The 16933-nt window shown below is 43.5% G+C and overlaps 1 protein-coding gene across 2 annotated transcripts in view; it reads left to right on the top strand.

The window, feature by feature from the left end:
- The window catches only part of CTNNA1 (catenin alpha 1), a 117581-nt gene that overhangs the window by 26427 nt on the left and 74221 nt on the right, over positions 1–16933 (top strand). For both annotated transcript variants that reach the window (XM_066197010.1, XM_066197011.1), the window contains exons 5-7: positions 19–138; positions 1962–2228; positions 5203–5406. In XM_066197010.1, the coding sequence (XP_066053107.1) occupies positions 19–138; positions 1962–2228; positions 5203–5406 (591 nt within the window). The remainder of the gene's footprint in view (positions 1–18; positions 139–1961; positions 2229–5202; positions 5407–16933) is intronic.

The following is a 16933-nucleotide window of genomic DNA, read 5'->3' as shown; positions in this document are numbered from 1 at the left end:
GAATATATATTCTTTTAGGTGGAAGATGGTATCTTGAAGCTAAGAAATGCTGGCACAGAGCAGGACTTGGGTATCCAGTACAAAGCCCTCAAACCAGAAGTGAACAAACTTAACATAATGGCAGCCAAAAGACAACAGGTATAGTGTGACCACTTTCTTCTGTATATTAATTCTTACTTTTCTTTTCCAAAATGAGGCATCCTTGCTGCTCTTCCTATTCTGTTAATATTTTTTACTCAGTTTTTTTACATTATTGCTGAGTACTTTATGTTGTGCTCTGCCATGTTTAGGAACTGAGCTTGCCTGGTAAGCAAGAAAAGTCTGCTTGGCTGTAGGGCGCTGCTTCTGATAGCATTTGTTCATAGTAGCATTTGTTTATGTCAGTGTTTTAGTGCATTAATGCCATGCTGCTGCCCAAGAGCTGCACTTCCCATTTTGAAGCAGTGCAGGTGTGGGTGAGGACAGGGGGCTGAGATGTGTCCCAGTCCTGGGGCACTCTCCACTAGACCCCGTTGCTGTTGTGGTTCATGCAGATGGACTGAACATGGCCACGTGCACAGGGAGCAAAGGCCACGGCTGGGCACAGCTACAACTTCCCGAGGGAGTGAGTGGTGCTGCTTGCTGGCCTTGCACCGAAATGTCCCATGGAGGAGGAGTTTAAATTCCTGTTTGTTGTGGGAATGTTCTGTGTTTGGATAGCTTGTGCTTAGCCTTAAATTGCATGTGAAATTTGTTTTGTTCAACAGCACTGGTGTGACTCATTCTTGTGTAGTTGAGTTTCAGAAGAAAGCAGAGGTGTGGGCAGTTTAAGTTATCAGAAATAGCGTAATTCTTTTAGAGCATTTTTGCCTCTTTGCTCTGTAGATATGTACAAACCAAAGCTGCTTATGCACCTCTGACACAGCTTGGGGTTTTTTGCACAGATTTGTCTTAGAAAATAAGCTGGGTACAGTCAAAAAGGGATTGCCAGTTGGTTACGTATCTCAAATCTGATTGCAGTAAATGGGAGTAGGGTTGTGATGGCAATGCAATAAATGCTCTAAAACTGCTTTGTGATGGATTGTTCCACACTATGGGAAGTGGTTGTACAAAATCCGTAAATCTCTGTGCCTGTTTGGAGTGCCCTCCCTGCTCAGTGTGTACCTTACAGAGGTCACCTATTGCCCATTCATTTTAGAGAGTCTGACAGAATTTTTTTCCCTTTTCTCAGTAAGGCAGTCCTTGTCTTCATTTTCACTGCCTCTTTGTTAGATTTAAGAGGTAACTTTGAAATGCTGCTGCTGCTAATAACTGTGGTTGTTCCTCCTTTTATAAACTTACTGCCTGTGCTGGACTCAAAGGCTTTATCTGATCATGGCGCTCTGTTCCAAAACAGAGGTGATGGTGCTTTAGAGAATTACAGCACAGAGTGTTTGGGAAAAGACTTATGGACTTGTTCACTAATCTTGAATTAGTGATAATTACAGTCATTGGATTAATTTTGTCTCACTGGAGGTGAACAAGAAGTTGAACGAGATGATATATTTGTTCTTCTGAAATTAAGTACCTGAGTCTCTTGAGGAGAGTAAATGCCATCTTCTAGGTGTGATTAAAGAAAACAATTCTGGTTGTGAGCCTGGGAGTTTAAATTAAAGATGATCTTGCTTCTCGTCTGCAAGTGCAAGACAGGACAGCTTTTAAAATGCTGGTCCTCTGCTGCAGAGGAACAAAAATCCAACGTCAGGTTTTGAATTGTGGTGTTGTGAATTGCCCTGCAGTGTTGTTGTTTTTTGGCTTTATGAAGCTGTCGTGTTTTGCAATTAGTTGAGCCCTTAAGGATAGGAATACTCAGCAGACAGATTTGAGCGGATTTGAGGCAAAGAACCTGCCTGTCCTTTGAAGATGCGGGGAGACAGTGCATGGCTGTTGAATGTGGGCAGTGCTCTCAAATGCTTCTTTTTCCCCTTTAACTTTGCTAACAGGAGTTGAAAGATGTGGGTCACCGCGATCAGATGGCGGCAGCCAGAGGGATCCTGCAGAAGAACGTGCCCATCCTGTACACGGCGTCCCAGGCCTGCCTGCAGCACCCTGACGTGGCTGCCTACAAAGCCAACAGGGACCTGATCTACAAACAGCTGCAGCAGGCGGTCAGCGGCATCTCCAACGCCGCCCAGGCCACCGCCTCGGACGACGCTGCCCAGCAGCAGGGCGGGGGCGGAGAGCTGGCCTACGCCCTCAACAACTTCGATGTGAGTTGGAACCTTGCTGTGCGATACCCCTCTGGCTCTCCTCTTTGTTCACCTGGTTTGTTAGCCACAGCTTGCTTTTATTGATATTGCCTGGAAGATCATTTTCTACTGAAGTGCAGCAAGTTGTAGGCAAAGTAGGCTTTTTTTAAAAAAGTCGTTTTCCAAACTAGGGTTGATGGAATATAGAAAGTTATATATGTGGTTCTTGGTGATGGAAGGCTGTCAAGTTAAACTAGCTCTGAAATAGCAGTTAGCCTACTGCTACATTAGATGGTTTGTTTGAAATTGATTATTTCATAATATATTTATGTAATGTATTCTTGGAGGTGACAGAAGTGATTTATTAAAAGTGAATCATGTATTTAGAATTGCTGAAACTACCTATTGAGAGGAACATGAAGTGGGAAGTTCTAATATGATCTTTGGTTGGAAATTAAGTCATTTCACACTGATATGTTGTACTGATCTGTCATGTTCTTTTTCTTGCATTCAGCACGGTGCTGAGGACAGCCATGCATTTTTACTGAGATCGCTTTCCTTCTGAAGCCAGGATTCAGTGTCTACCTGATTCAGCCTCTGAATTTTAAACACTGTAGCACTAACTTACTCTAGAACTTTACTTAGCCATCACTCAAAGAGCATTTAGTAGTTGTGATTTTGCCAGAGTTTGCTGAACTTCTCCTTTTTGCTCTTACCACTCTCATTCCTCTCTTTCTGCCACGTGTATTTTGCCAGGATAAAGTTCTGTTTGAGTTCTCCCTGTGCCTGATGGGAAGCCTTTCCCTGTGATCCCTCCGGTTACAAGAGGATGTCATAGCTGTCTTGATCTTTGTGACTGGTTTCATTTGTGGGTTTGCCTTTCTGAAATTCTGTCAGATGCTCAGTAAGCTTTCAGAGTGTGCCTCAGGTTAGCCCCGAGGGGCTGCATGTTCTCACAGGTGCCTGTGGGAGGGGAAGGCAGCCCTGCAGCAGCAGCACCATGTCAGGGGCTGGGAATGAAGAAGCAATTCACTTCAGGTTTGTGGATTGGCTTGTACAGCTCAAACCAGCTAATGGGATTTCTGATAAATCACCCTATTTTACTATACAAACTCTGCAATATACAGCTGCAGACTACTTTCTGAGTATTGCAGTTCACATGAAGCTTTTTGAGCTTTTAATTCCACTTTGTGAGGCTCTCTAATAGCAGCAGTGCCTGATCAGAGGCCAGCTTCACGATAGCTTTGTCTCATCCTTGCCAAGGGAGGCTGACAAAACAAATGTGTTGAGGTTCTTGGCAGATGTTATCCCTGCACTTCATTTCCTGCTAATGCTTGAGTGTTATTACACTCCTGTAATAGAGGCTTTGAGCACACATGCCCCCAGATACTCCAGTAATGGTAAAATATGAAATGGCTACCAGAAAATAAGCTGATTGTTATCTCTCTTTTTTTAGTGGTGCAGTTCTGGAGTGGTAGCACACTACCATTGTATTAGCCAATGGCTAAAAGTTTCAGGAGGAATGAGGAGGGAGTGTGTTGGAGAGCACATGCCATGTTCTCATTCTGCTGTGATGGCTGCATGGTTACTCCATAGGGATATGAAATGTGCTGGCTGGCAGGATGAGGTGGTTGTGATGTGGCTGCTGAGGTTAGCATGAGTACAAGTGGAGAAAACTCCCATTTCAAAAAGCTTTGGGACTTCTTGTACAATTAACAAATTCCGCCTCTGAAATAACCCAACCAAACCCTAAACAAACCCAAACCATGAAATGGCCAAATTATTTTTCTTTATTAAATAAATTACAGGCCTGTTTAAAGAGATCATCTGAAAGTACCCAAAGGTGATAAATACTGTGCAGCTTCTTCCTGGGGAGCTTCCATGGGTAGTTTTGTTGGCCCCTCGAGAGTGGATACATCAGTGCTGCTGTTTCAGCCCTCAGTCTGTTGGTGTGAGCTGTGCTTGTTAACACTCCAGCAAGAGAAACCTGTGGTAATTTTAATGATGAAATTGAGTTCTGTGTGGTTTGAAACCTTTATGTTAAAGTTTCACTTGGAGAATTTTTGAGAATACAGTTGTATTTACCTGCCTAAAACTGAACAGAAGACTGCAAAGTAGGGCAACAGAACACAATACATAGAGCTAATTTTGGATGTTTGTTTTCTTGTTCATGATGGGATAATTATATCTGACAAGTTAACTAGTGAAAGCCCATCCAAATTGACATGTCATTAGGAAGAATTCTGTACTTTGAACCTTATTTTTGCTGGCACGTTTGATTTTTGCCATTCATATAACAAGGCTTCCTATGGCCAGGTTTTGTTTAGCTGTCAAAGCAGCACAAGAAATGAGTAGCAATATAATCTGCTGGGAAACCTCTTAGTAATTTTACAAAACTACTCATGAAAATCCTCCTCAGTGCCAAAATGGTGTTATTTGCCTCTTAATGCCTGATCAGGGGGTTGCTCTGAGTGCTGTTGTTTGTGTGCATGACTTAACAGTAACGCACTGCTTTGATTGGCCACTTAGGAGTGGCAACCTAGATCAGAGGCTGAGACAAGATTAAGAGAATAAAGGTGGGTTTTTGTTGAAGGCCTTCAATAGATAGACCTTGGGCAGTCAAAAGCCTCCGAGAGGGGCTACACCCAAGATGGACAACGGTCACATCACGAGTTTTTCAAACAATTATAAGTTTGGTCTATTTACATATCAGGGGTTAATCCTCCAATTAGTTTCAGGTAATGAAGTAATTTACTCCCAGTTTGTCCCCTCGCAATTCACTGTTGTTTACATCTCCTGGGGCCTAAGACAGTGAGGTGTCCTTGAGTTTCAGCACCAGAGGGGAATTGTTTTGTCTGACCAAAATGTGAAGACAGTAGCAACGCTCTATAAAGAGTTTTAGACTTATACACTAAAGCGCTACAGGATTTGAAAAACATAAAAGCTAAATCACTTGGGCTTGGGGACTGATTTGCAGAACTTTTCCTCTTACTAGAAACAAATCATTGTGGACCCCTCGACGTTCAGCGAGGAGCGGTTCCGGCCGTCCCTGGAGGAGAGGCTGGAGAGCATCATCAGCGGGGCAGCCCTGATGGCCGACTCGTCCTGCACGCGCGACGACCGCCGCGAGCGCATCGTGGCCGAGTGCAACGCCGTGCGCCAGGCCCTGCAGGACCTGCTCTCCGAGTACATGGGCAATGTGAGTACCCTGCTCTGCTGGCTCGACTGGGGGGTGTGACTCCGTGGGATCAGCTAAAACATGGAACTGAAGCTGGTCCCTCAAAGCTGGTTTGTTCTATCCCAAACACAATTGGAACAGTAACAAGTGGTCCCAAAGGTTTGCCATGAGGAGGGATGAAACCTATTTAAATGACCAATGATATTTACCTCAGAATTGATCTCCAGTCTTCCGAACAAGTGTAACCATTATAAAGTGTTAACCCTACAAGTGTTACCATCAGAAGGTGTTAACCCCTTGGCACTGCTTCTGTTTCTATTTTACAGCTGTTGACATTGTTTTGTACAGAAATTCAAACCTTGGTTTACGTAGGGTAACTGGGCTGATGCAAAAAGTTCTGCCTTACTTCTGTTGACTCTTGGAAACTTTAACTGTGTCATCTTTGTAGCTGAAAGCATGAATTGTCAGAATCATGTTGATTATTGTTGCTACTCAGTTTGAGTAGAAGTGATGTTTGAAGTTAAATATGTAGTAAAAAATCTGAGAGCGGTTTGGTGTAAATATTGGGCTCTGGGCAGTTCTTTTCCAGTGTTTAGGCACTGAATGTGCACACGGTGTTTGAAGCCTGAGAGTGTTTCTACAGTTGGAGTAAGTGTCATGTCATGTGGATGAGCTTCTACATTTGAGGGCATCATGGTGCAATACTGGACTTCCTTCCCCTCCATTGCCCCTTTGCTCTTGTTCCAGTGTGTTTTAAGCTGAATAACTTGCTGTGTTGAGAGGTGAGATCAGGATATCATAAGAATATAGACGACACTATATATAATTGCTAAACTCCAATACTGTTAAAGCTGATTTCAGAAATAAAGTTGCAGAAATGGCAACAACTTAAGCAAAGTGTGTGGCTTGTGGCACTGTGGCAAGTAAAATTGTCTGAAGAAATCTCAGTGGGAGGAGGTGAAGTCCTATTGGTGCTTTTGAACTTGTTTGAGGTGTTCAGAGATCTTTTTTAGACAGTAACGCTTATTTAGGAACCTTGCTGCATTAGGTACCTTACCTTCAAATCTTTTGGCCAAGGTGATTTCAGCATAGAATAAAACTGGTCCAGGGTCTGCCATGTGTGGTTTGGGGTGGTGGGATCTGGAGAACAGATGCAGCGTGTGGTAGAGAAAAAGGAAAACAAGAATTTCTGTTTACCAGAAAGAAGGGCAAACTAATTGAAGAAAACTGAAAGGCAAGTCTGATGTAGCCTGCGGGCTGAGCTAGGTATTCATGTAGTCTGTCTTAATTGCTTGTGAAAGTCACTTGTGCTCAGCGTTGGCATTCTGTAGAACTTCAGACTGCAGCTGGGAAGCAAAGCACGGAGTTGTGCCACTCAAAACTCCTTTGAGCAGGGTGTTCTATGAGTCTATGAAGCATCAGCAATAATCCCTCAAATGTGCTGCTGGATTGGATGGAGCCCTGTCAGCACAATTCCAAATGGAGCAGCCACTGAAGGATAATTAAACGTGTGCCAGAGGTAAATGCTCGGTCTTGCATGGAGGAGTTGGTGGCATTTGTCTCATTGAAAGTTGGTCAATAGCTGTGTGAGAGTGCAGAGCTTTGACTTCCTCTCACAGCAATGCCTGTCCTCCTCAGCCATGTGCTTTTGTCTCTGATAGGCAAGTTAAAGTAGTCATGCTGAGATGGAAAGAATGTATTCCCTCTGTTATCTCCTTTTCCATATTGTGAAATTAGTGGAGCATACTGCATTTTTTAAAGTCACTGTTATGTTATGATTGTAGACAGTGTAGTTGGGGAAATGAGATTAGAAATTCAGTGAAATGGAGTGGAAAAAGCAATTGATAAATTATGGTGAAAATGTGGGATGGTGTGTAAAAATCCATACTGTAAACCCCTCTGTGATTAAGCTGAAGAATGACTAATAGTTGGGAATCTAAACAGTGAAAATGGTTTGATACATCTGCAGGAAGAGTAGGGATGTGCTGACTTAGAGTAGTGGCAGAGGAAATGTCATTTCATGTATATGTATGATATACTCACAGCTCCTGGGATGCTTTCCTCCAGTCTCCCTTTGAAGGAGGAAGTGAATTGGGCATTAAATCTGTTAATTGCACAGCACTTGCAGTGCATCGTAAATCCTATCCAAGTGCTAGAGTGAGAGGTATTTATTGGCCAAGTATAAAAATTCAGAGAAGACTGGATGAGGAATACACTGAAAAGGCTGAAGCACACTGTCTTGAGGCAGATTTCCTTTTTAACTTTAAATGCTTTCCCTTCAGTGACTTCCTCTAGCTTTTGGGCTTGCTTTCTGATCTCTGGCAATAACAAGACTGTTTTCTAGACAGTTTATAACTCAAAGTTTTGTGGTTTGGACCCAGAGTTTCACTGTTTCTCTGCACCTGTCCTTGAAGGTCTGTAAGTCTGGAAGCATTGGTGGCTGTGTTATGGAGTGTGGCAGAAGTTTTTAGCTGAGTAACAGTTTTCAGCAACAAACTGAACTGTAGGATCTCCTGACCCCCACTGCATCTGTTGGCACAGTGATGAATCCTGTGATTACGCCCTTAAAAGAAGGGCAAGATTTGCTTGTTCAGTAGTTTGTTACAGAACTTTGAACCCCCTTTTTTCTTTGATTGGTGTGTGTATGATTTCCTTTTTCATCTAGCATGACTTCTGTCGCCATTTTCAAGAGCAGCTTGGTCAGACTAAACGTTATACATCAGGGCCAGCATCCTGTCAGACAGTGCTCAGTAGTGGATCCTGCAAGCAGAAGGACAGGAACAAGGGAGCTGTTTAATTTATCTTACCCCAAGTATGCCCCCAGTGCTGGCAGTCTGCAGCTCAGGCACTTCTGACCAAGCTGGACTGCTCTTGAAAATGTCAAGAGAAGTCGTACTAGTGGCAGGAGTCTATTTCTGTGGATGTTAAGTGAGGTGGACTTTCATTACCTGTGTCCACTGAACTTCATCAGCCACTTCGTGACCCAGCCTCTTGGTTTATAAGCTACATTCTTTGAGATCCTGACTGTTCATCCCTTAATTGTAGCATCTGATTCTCTGGCTTTTCCCCCTCCTCTTCTACTTCGTCTGGGGAGAACTGTTTTCCATTATGGCTTTTGCTCACTTCTCACAATTCCAACAGAAAATAGTTTTCCTTTTTAAACTTGCATTGCAGATCCCTCCTGGATTGAAATAGCACAGATGCCTATTTGCATTTGGGTTTTATTACTTGGAGTAAGCTTGATTCTTGCTGCTGGTGCTGAATGGCAGAGCTGGAAGGGGAAGGACTAAATTCATTATCGATTCTGAGTAGCTTTGTAAAAGCAGAGTAGTCCAAGGTCTTGGTTCTGGGATCAACTGCCTGGAATGCAGTAAATTGTCCACATCATTTGCAGCTGCATTTGTAATGTAACTCACAGATGGCAGGACCCAGATCTCTGTATGATCTGTGGCAGTCAGGCATTCTTGGTGTCTATTTTATTAATTAAGCAAAGAAATTTCAAAGCATATTTGAGTTTGGTTGAACATTGATTCCAGACTTAGGCAGGGCAAGAGGGCAGACCAAAGCATTGATCTGAATGATGTCAAGATTAATAGTGCAATCAATGAAGAAGTTAGTAGGAAATATAAGAAAACACAATGGAAACAGTCTTTTGGGTCTAACTCCATGATCTTGTGTTGTGTACATGTTGACCTTTCTTGTGTACATGTTTGCTCCAAATAAAAAGGATGAAGATGTACATTTCTTGACGCTGCTCCCAGTTTATCCTGGCGTTGCCTTGCACTGGCAGCTGCTGAGATTCCTCTCTCACTGTAGGTACAGCCAACACCTCTGCTTTTCTCTACTGTGCTACTCAGCTCTGCCTCAAAGTTAACATAACTCCAACGAAAACTACATGGATAGCTAAACTACTGAAAAATCCCCAGTGGGCTGACAGCTGAAAAATTTCTGTATTTGAGAAGTGAGAAAAATGTGTCACTGATACAGGAATCCACAAACTTTGTTGTGACAGGTACGTGCATGCTCTGTGCTGTAACCCTCTGGGTGTCATTAGCCCAGGACTTGGGCAGCTTGCCTTGCTGTCAGCTCTTTGTTACACATGGCAAAACCAGGATTTGGTGCCTTTGAGGCTGGGCTTTGAAGGGGTTTGGGGTTTAGCAGGGTAGAAAGCACAGGCTGTGCCCTGGAAATGTAACCAGCAGTTTCCAGTGTGCTCTCAGTGTGCCCTGAACTTGCAAAAGACATCAGTTATCTGACTGACATGTAAGACTGGAAATAAAAGCTTCCTTAAGCTTTTGACAGTCAATTTTTACTGCCTGGTGCAGGAGCCCTGGGGACTGGGGCCAGTTGGGCTCCTTTCCACGAGCCAGCAGTGGCTGGAGGTGTCCGGCTCTGTTTGGTATGTGCAGGGAAGTGCAGAGAACTCTCACTTTAGGTCTGTTCTGTTACCCCATCAATTTCTAATGCATTCAGCTCCCCTTCCATGCACACACCAGTAACTCAGCCGTGTACCGGCAAAACATTGTCAGGAATTGTAGTTTGGCGAGTGCGAAATGCGGGCTCAGAGCCCCATTGTGTACCACATGCTCTTGTACAATAAAATCCCTTGTTACTACATTTGGAAACGATAAATCATGTTACATAAAGTAGCCTGACAGGTCCCATTTCAATGGGAATTTTAATGCTTTCATATTAACATTCTGACTGTGTCCTTGACTGTCTGGATTGCATTAGAGGTGCTTGGCAGCAAATGGAAAAAAGCCATTGGGAGCTGGTTCAGAGCAGGCATTCCAGGCACACATCACTTCAGGATGGCTTTTTATTTTCCCTGGTTTCCGTCTTCTCTTTGGCCTCAAGTACTTGAGCGCCACAACAGGGTCTGGGGGTTGTGTTTCTTTTTGTGTTAGATTTTAACCTAACCTGTGCTGGTTTGGCACAACTTGAAGGTGGGGGAGGTGGTTGAGCCCAGGCTGTGGCCCTGCCTCTGTCTCGGGGAACTCTTGCAGGCCAGTGTAGTTTGGATCTCGAGGTCTCCAGAGAAGGTCCCAACACTGCTGCATTTGGACCTGGTGGACCCATAACTTGCTAAATACTTGTTTTGCACCCTTGTCTCTGTGTTCAGTGCCGTTAGGGGAATGTAATACTCCACACAAGTGCTGTTTCCTCAACCTTAATTGCACTATTTTGCTTTTCTCTCCTAAGCTTCTTTGAGAATCTCTGATGCTTGGAAGTGATTGGGCAGGAAAGTGCCTGGCTTATCTATTCAATATCTGCTGGGAGAAATCATTTGTCTTCAGAACTACCAGCAAAGGATATTTCTACTCCTGACACACTTGCAATTTACAGAATGGAGATGTGTTTTCATGATGAATTTGCCTATTAATAATGTTGATCCACAGCTTTGTATTCCCATCAAGGATCCAAGCTTAGAAAGGAACACATGAATTTTCACATGACTGTAAAATTCATTTATAGCAAGTATCTGTATACTGAAAAGGCTCTTGCATAGCCCTTTTAATGAAAGCATCTGTTTCTGTGGGAATAGATGTGAATTAAAATGACACACTGATCTGTGTTGATGATAAAGATGCTGATAAAAATTCTGCCTTGAGATAATCTACACTTTCTTTTTCAATATTGTTTGTCAGTTTAAGATGCCTGAATGCTGACGTGATGGATGTGGTTTGAAAGCCTGGATGGGTTTTCCTGTCATGGACTTTGCTGCTCAGTAGAGAGCTGTGCTGTTGTACTGGGCCCTAATTTCCATAGACATTATTGCTTTGACAAAGATGCTGCTTTTAGAAACAGAACATTCCTGAACTGATAAGAGTTTTAAGTTTAATGCTTACAGGCTGCCATAGAGTAAATATTTCAGCATCATTGGAGTGAAGCCAGATGAAGATGGTGAGAGCTTCATGCTGTCACTCAGGCATTTTTGGGCTACAGAATTAAGCTTCCAGGTGTTCACCCAGCACCATCCTGCTTTGGGACTTAGTATGTGGTTTTCAGGAGATGTTCTGGTACTTTCTGTTTCTTAGGGAGAAATATAAGGAATTACTTGTAAGTAATACTTAGGGGATTTAAGAGAAGTTCTTAAGAGTCCAGCTCATGTGAAGTTCTGTACGCCCTGTGATCTTTGGGTTTTGAAGCTCCTCAGAGTCTTCCCTGTCACTCCCTGTGGTTTCCCTGAGCTTGTCCCAATGTTGATATGGAATTGCTGGTTTAGAGACCCCAAAAATCTCAGGCTGCCCAGCCCCAGAGGGGCACATGCCAGCGCAGCCATTGATACCAGTGGCACAATTTGCACATCCTGGATATTTTTCCAGACCCAACACAGTTTTTGTGCTGTGCAGATGCATCTCTTAAAGAGGCATATGGCTTGCTGAGTGCCTCATGAGAGAATCCTGGCAAAGCCCAGCACTCTCACCTCAGGTCTGGTTCCAGTAGGAGCCTAGGAGTCTCATGAAGTCTTAAATCACTGCTGCCCTCCATCCACTGCCTTCAGCCTTTGCTGCTTGTTTGGTGCAGAGCTGCCAGTGAGAACTCTCTTAAATTGAATAGATTTGACAGCAGCTGGGACTTGTTCTGAACTGCCTTGTACAGCAGAACTTACCCTTGCAGCCTTTCCACACTTTGCAGCATTTTTGTTACAGACTCTTAATGTATGTAAAAGAAGGAAGGTGGCTGTCCTCACTTACAGTGCTCACTGCAGCCAGCTGTGCAGCAGAGCTGAGCTCTAGTGCTGGCTCTGAAGAGGAATTGAGTCCTGTGGATAGTTTGAGTGGCAGTGAAGTATGCTCATCCTACCTGGTCCCTCCTTTCCCCCCTCACCCTGTGGTTTTGTGTTGGTGAAACACCTGGGTTTTCCTTTCTTGTCAGGCATGTGTCCATCTCCCGTGTTAACACATTGTAATCTTCTGATAATGCATTAGAAATCTTGACCTTTCTTAGTTTCATGTTGATCAAATAACATTTAAGACTGGTGCAGGGAAAACTTGCAACAATGATGTGTGCACGCTTGTTTGTGATATGGAGGTTGGCGTTTTGCAATGTTTTACTTTCCTTGAGCTGTAAACGGTTTTACATAAATACACTCTAATGCTGTACATGGATTCTGCTTTAACATTGTGGTTTATGGCTTAATTCATTTGAATTCTACTGTTTTGTAGGAAAATATTTGAACTTTATCTGCCTACATAAGATCAAATATGTAGTCACCCCTAATGCAGCTCCATTTGGTGACACTTGAGTAGTCTCTCAAAGTCAAATTTGAGGAGTATGGATGGAGTGGAGCATGTAAGTTTGCACAGTGACTGCTGATCTGTGGATAAACAGTCTTTTAGCCTCCAGCAGGATCATGCTCTCAGTGTGCAGAAGTATTACACACACAACTGGGCTTTTCAATTCCTCTCGTTGGAGGAAAGAGATGATGGAATTATTACAAAGCTGGAATACCACAGCTCTTGTATTGCAACGACGTACTTGCATCTCAAGTCCTTAAGTTCTCCTTTTTCTTTTGCCTTGATCTACTACAAACTCTGGATTAAGTTCCATCTGTAGGATGGGATTCAGGAGATGATAGAGGGAGAGAAGGGGAACAGTCAATGTCCATGTACACACCCATCCCTGTGGCTGTGTGGTACCACTTGTCTCCTCTCCAGTGCTTCCATGGCATGCAAAACCTGTTGTGCTCTTCTATTTTTTTCCTTTCCAATACCTCTGCATCTTTTTTACAGCTCCTGCTGCAAGCATTAGAGGTCTTGGTAGAAACCTGGATATTCTCTTCTGGATGTGGTGTTTATTATCCAGACTCTGCTCTTGCTTAACCTGTTTTATCCTGTGTAAGAAAGCTGATGTTCTGTAACGCTCTTAATGTGTCCTGGAGCTTCAGACCTCTTTTGTCCCAGAAAGTCAACAGAATCAATACAGAATAATTAGCATTTGGCTTATCCAAATAGTGGCAGCCCTCTGGATTTAAATAGAGGCAAAAGAGTGACTTAATCCTTCTCATGTCTGAGAAAAGGATGAGGCTTAAGCTGTATCTTGGTAAGCTGTTGAAATAGAGGAGAGAACGTTGGCTTCCTTCTGGCCTACTCAGAAACACATTCCTTTAGCAGGAGGGACAGGAGTTAGAGGGAAAGCAGCAGAGCCAGCCTTGTGTATGGCAGGGTTAAAAACCTGCTCAGGCTATCTGAAAATATTTCATAACTTTGGAGACGAGATATTTACAAATTACTTTTGCTTAACAGGCATTCTAGAAGAGTAGTTCCCTTCCAATAACAGCAAGGCTGTCAGGCTGGGAGCTGCCTTGCAAAGGTGGGCTTAAAAGGTGCATTTTTCTCAGCACCAATTAAAAAAAGCACTGGCATCGAGCCACAAAGGGAAAACCAGGGCATGTGCAAAATTAGCAGTAGGCAGTGAAGAAACAAACCCAGATGGTTCTATGCTAGCTTTCACAAATACCTGTGCCTTCCACAAATGGAGGGTGTTTTTCTTTATTGTGTGTGTCACTGAATGCAAATATTGTGGGATGTGCAGCCACTCGTGGAGTCCCGACTCCACTGTGTTCCTGGTAACCTCTGCCTGTCAAGAAACAAGGCTTTTGCCATTCATTGGGTGCTCCACTGCTGCCATATGTGGCCAGAAGAAAAAAATTGCTTCTCAGCTCAGAATCTCTTTGATATGCCTGAGGTGCTGTCAGCTGTGGTTTGCTGAATATGATAACACGAATTGACGTTATCAGTTACTTTCTGAAACCTGCGGAGTGATCTGGGGAAATGAAGCCTGCTACTTCTCTGGGGGGGGAAAAGGCCTTGAAAACAGCAGGTTCTTGGTTTAGGATCAGTTCAGCTTTGTAGGTGTGGTATCTTGAGAGTGAAGTCTGTGGGGCACAGGAAATGTGGGTGACATGGGAGTGACTGGATGGAGATGAGGAGCATCGTGGGGATGCAGGTGGGTCAGTCCTGGGTGCCATGACTGCTCCAGAGCATTCTTCTAGCTTGCTTTTCATCTGCTGGGGTTTAGGGATTTTATTTTGACCTTGTATTTAAAGGATGGATTCCTTAAAAAACACACACACACAAAAAAAGTACTTTTTGTTGCCTTTGATTTTATTTTGGAGCAAGGTTCCCACCTGCAAGTGTGGCAGGCAGCTTTTCAAATATGATGATAGATGAAGATTTGGCCATGAGGCTGCACACGGGCAGTTTTGGGGAGTTGGAGCATTGACTATCCTGAACTATTCAAGACTTCAAATAATTCTGATACTGTTAAATTTGTTTCCATGTTGTCTTGATATATGGATGTAGTTGCATAATTTCTCCCCAAATTAAAATAGGTAAAGAGATATTAAGGAGTGCTGGAGATATTTCAGCAATTTCTTTGAGACACCAATCCCATTATGTGCTTGAGATTTTAGGTATCTTTTTATTTTCTTCTCTGATATTACCTGCAACATTGGTATATGATGCTTTAAAAAGCCCATTTGCTGAGTAGGAAGATAACCCTGGGACTTGTTTGTAGCACACACATTCTGTCCTGTATCTGGTGTTGGAAGTTGATGGATGTTTTTCCTTTCAGGCTTCCCAGCAGATGAATTGCAGCTGTGAATGTCAGTGGTGCACAAGTCAGATCCCTCCATTTATATGCTGTCCCCATGGTTTTTAACCCAATACTGTGCACTGTTTTTAAGTATGCATTATTTTTATTCAAATCCTCTTGACTAAACCCCAGAATTAATGCAATTAATTCTGCTTGTGTAGAGGTTGAGCAACTGGCTGTGTGATGCTGCCCAGGTGGCTTCTGCATCTGTGGCTTCAATTGCATTTCCCTCTTTTCAAAGGGTTTGTGTGTATATCCTCCCCTCACCACTCAGCCTCTGGATTTTGTAGGGAGGAATGTGGGATGTGGGGCTGGCTTCCTCCTCCCTACTGTGCCTTTGAACCTCTCCTTTGAGGACTCTTTATTGAATCATTTTGGGGCAAGAAGGTGACTGGAGAGCTCTGATGTCAAGTACAAAATAAGACTGCAGCCATATCACTTGATACTGTTCCCCTTAAATGCCAAATTGTGAATTTCCTTAGAGGCAGAATGAGTTTTTTGGGCATCTCTCCAGGAGTCAAAGAATCCAAATTCTAGAGGTCACTGGACTGAAAAAAGCCAAGAAAATGAGAAGTTAATGCAGAAATAACTAAAGACAAAAAGTTGAAAGCTCTTCTGCCGTGTGTCTTGGCAGTTGACCCCTTTGGAGCTAATGGCCGACAAGGTGGGCATGTTCCTTCCTGCAGGGCCGGGCAGGGTCTCACCAGGCCAAAGAGAAGTTGATATTCTTGTGAGGGTGGGTTTGCAGATGTGGCTCTCTAGTAGCCACAGGTGAAGTTTCTGCCCAGGCTCTTCTGGTTGGGGTGGGCTCCTGCTGCTCCCCCCTGCTGTCAGTCACAGCTTGGCTCACCTGAGGGGCTGCTCCTGTGTGTGCAGGTGCTCGGGGATCTGCTGAGGGAGGAGAGCCTGTCACGAATGTGTGTGGAGAGAAGAAGGTGGTAATTATGCAAATCTTGCTGTCCTGTACCCCCGCCCCCAATATACTCTCATGAAGGCTTTGTCACGGAGAATGTAAAATGGCCTTTTTGGTGGAGGATGCTGAATTCTCCAAACTTCCTCTAGATTTTTATCCCTGGTCAGTTTTGTAGTGCTATAGAAACCTATTTCCTCTACGCCCCTAAGTTATGGGTATCCTCAGCTGGACTTGAGGAACTCATTTTGCAACAGCAGGACTACATCGAGTACACGGGGCCCTTGTATCCCCTGGGAGTATTCCTGGTGTTATTTCCAGTGGATTGATTATTTTATGCGTTTTGTAAACTTGCTCTATGACTTTGATTCCATTATCCACTCCTGGAGCAGTGCCTGTGTGGAGGGAAAGGTGCTTGCAGTGCTAGACTGCAGTGAAGTATAGATTCAGTTACAACTTATTTCTTGGTGTAAAACTGAATTTACCAGCTGGGTTTTTCAGATTACTGTCAGCTTAAGTGCCTTCAATCTCCTGCTTTTTCTGTGCCAGTTTTTGCAGTTCTGTGTATTAATTCCGTTTGTTTTGAATAGTGTTACTTTGTCATCTATCTAATGCTAATTCAAATTGTGTATCTAATGATCTCTTTAGAAGTAGAAGCTGATGCAAAAAAAAAAAGTGAAATGTCTCAGCATCCCATAGCACTCAGCTTTGTTTTCCTTTCTTTTCCTGGATGCCGAGGTGATGCCACCTTTCCCCTGCACCTCATGTGTGCCGAGTGTTCCTAAATGGTTTATTTCCTTTGACATTCATTTTCTTTTGAAGAAGGGCAGCCACTTCGTATGTGTCAGGCTTGTACTGGAATTTTAAATACTTTAATGCATTCTTATTATCTGCAAGGGTGGCTGGCTAATTAGTTAGCTTAGTAAATAATGGTTTGGTGGTGCCTCTGTGAGAAGTGAAGGTATGCACACCACGTTTCTGGGCTTTTTTTAATCCCCCACAGGGCCCCTGTAAGCCACTGGCTCAGGGTGAATGGAG

Source organism: Chamaea fasciata, unplaced genomic scaffold (genome assembly GCF_029207755.1).
Source record: "Chamaea fasciata isolate MVZ Bird 193981 ecotype frontalis unplaced genomic scaffold, bChaFas1.0.hap1 SCAF_15, whole genome shotgun sequence".
Taxonomy (NCBI): Eukaryota; Metazoa; Chordata; class Aves; order Passeriformes; family Sylviidae; genus Chamaea; species Chamaea fasciata.
The sequence above is the reverse complement of the archived record's forward strand: the minus strand, read 5'-3'. Positions and strand labels throughout refer to the sequence as shown.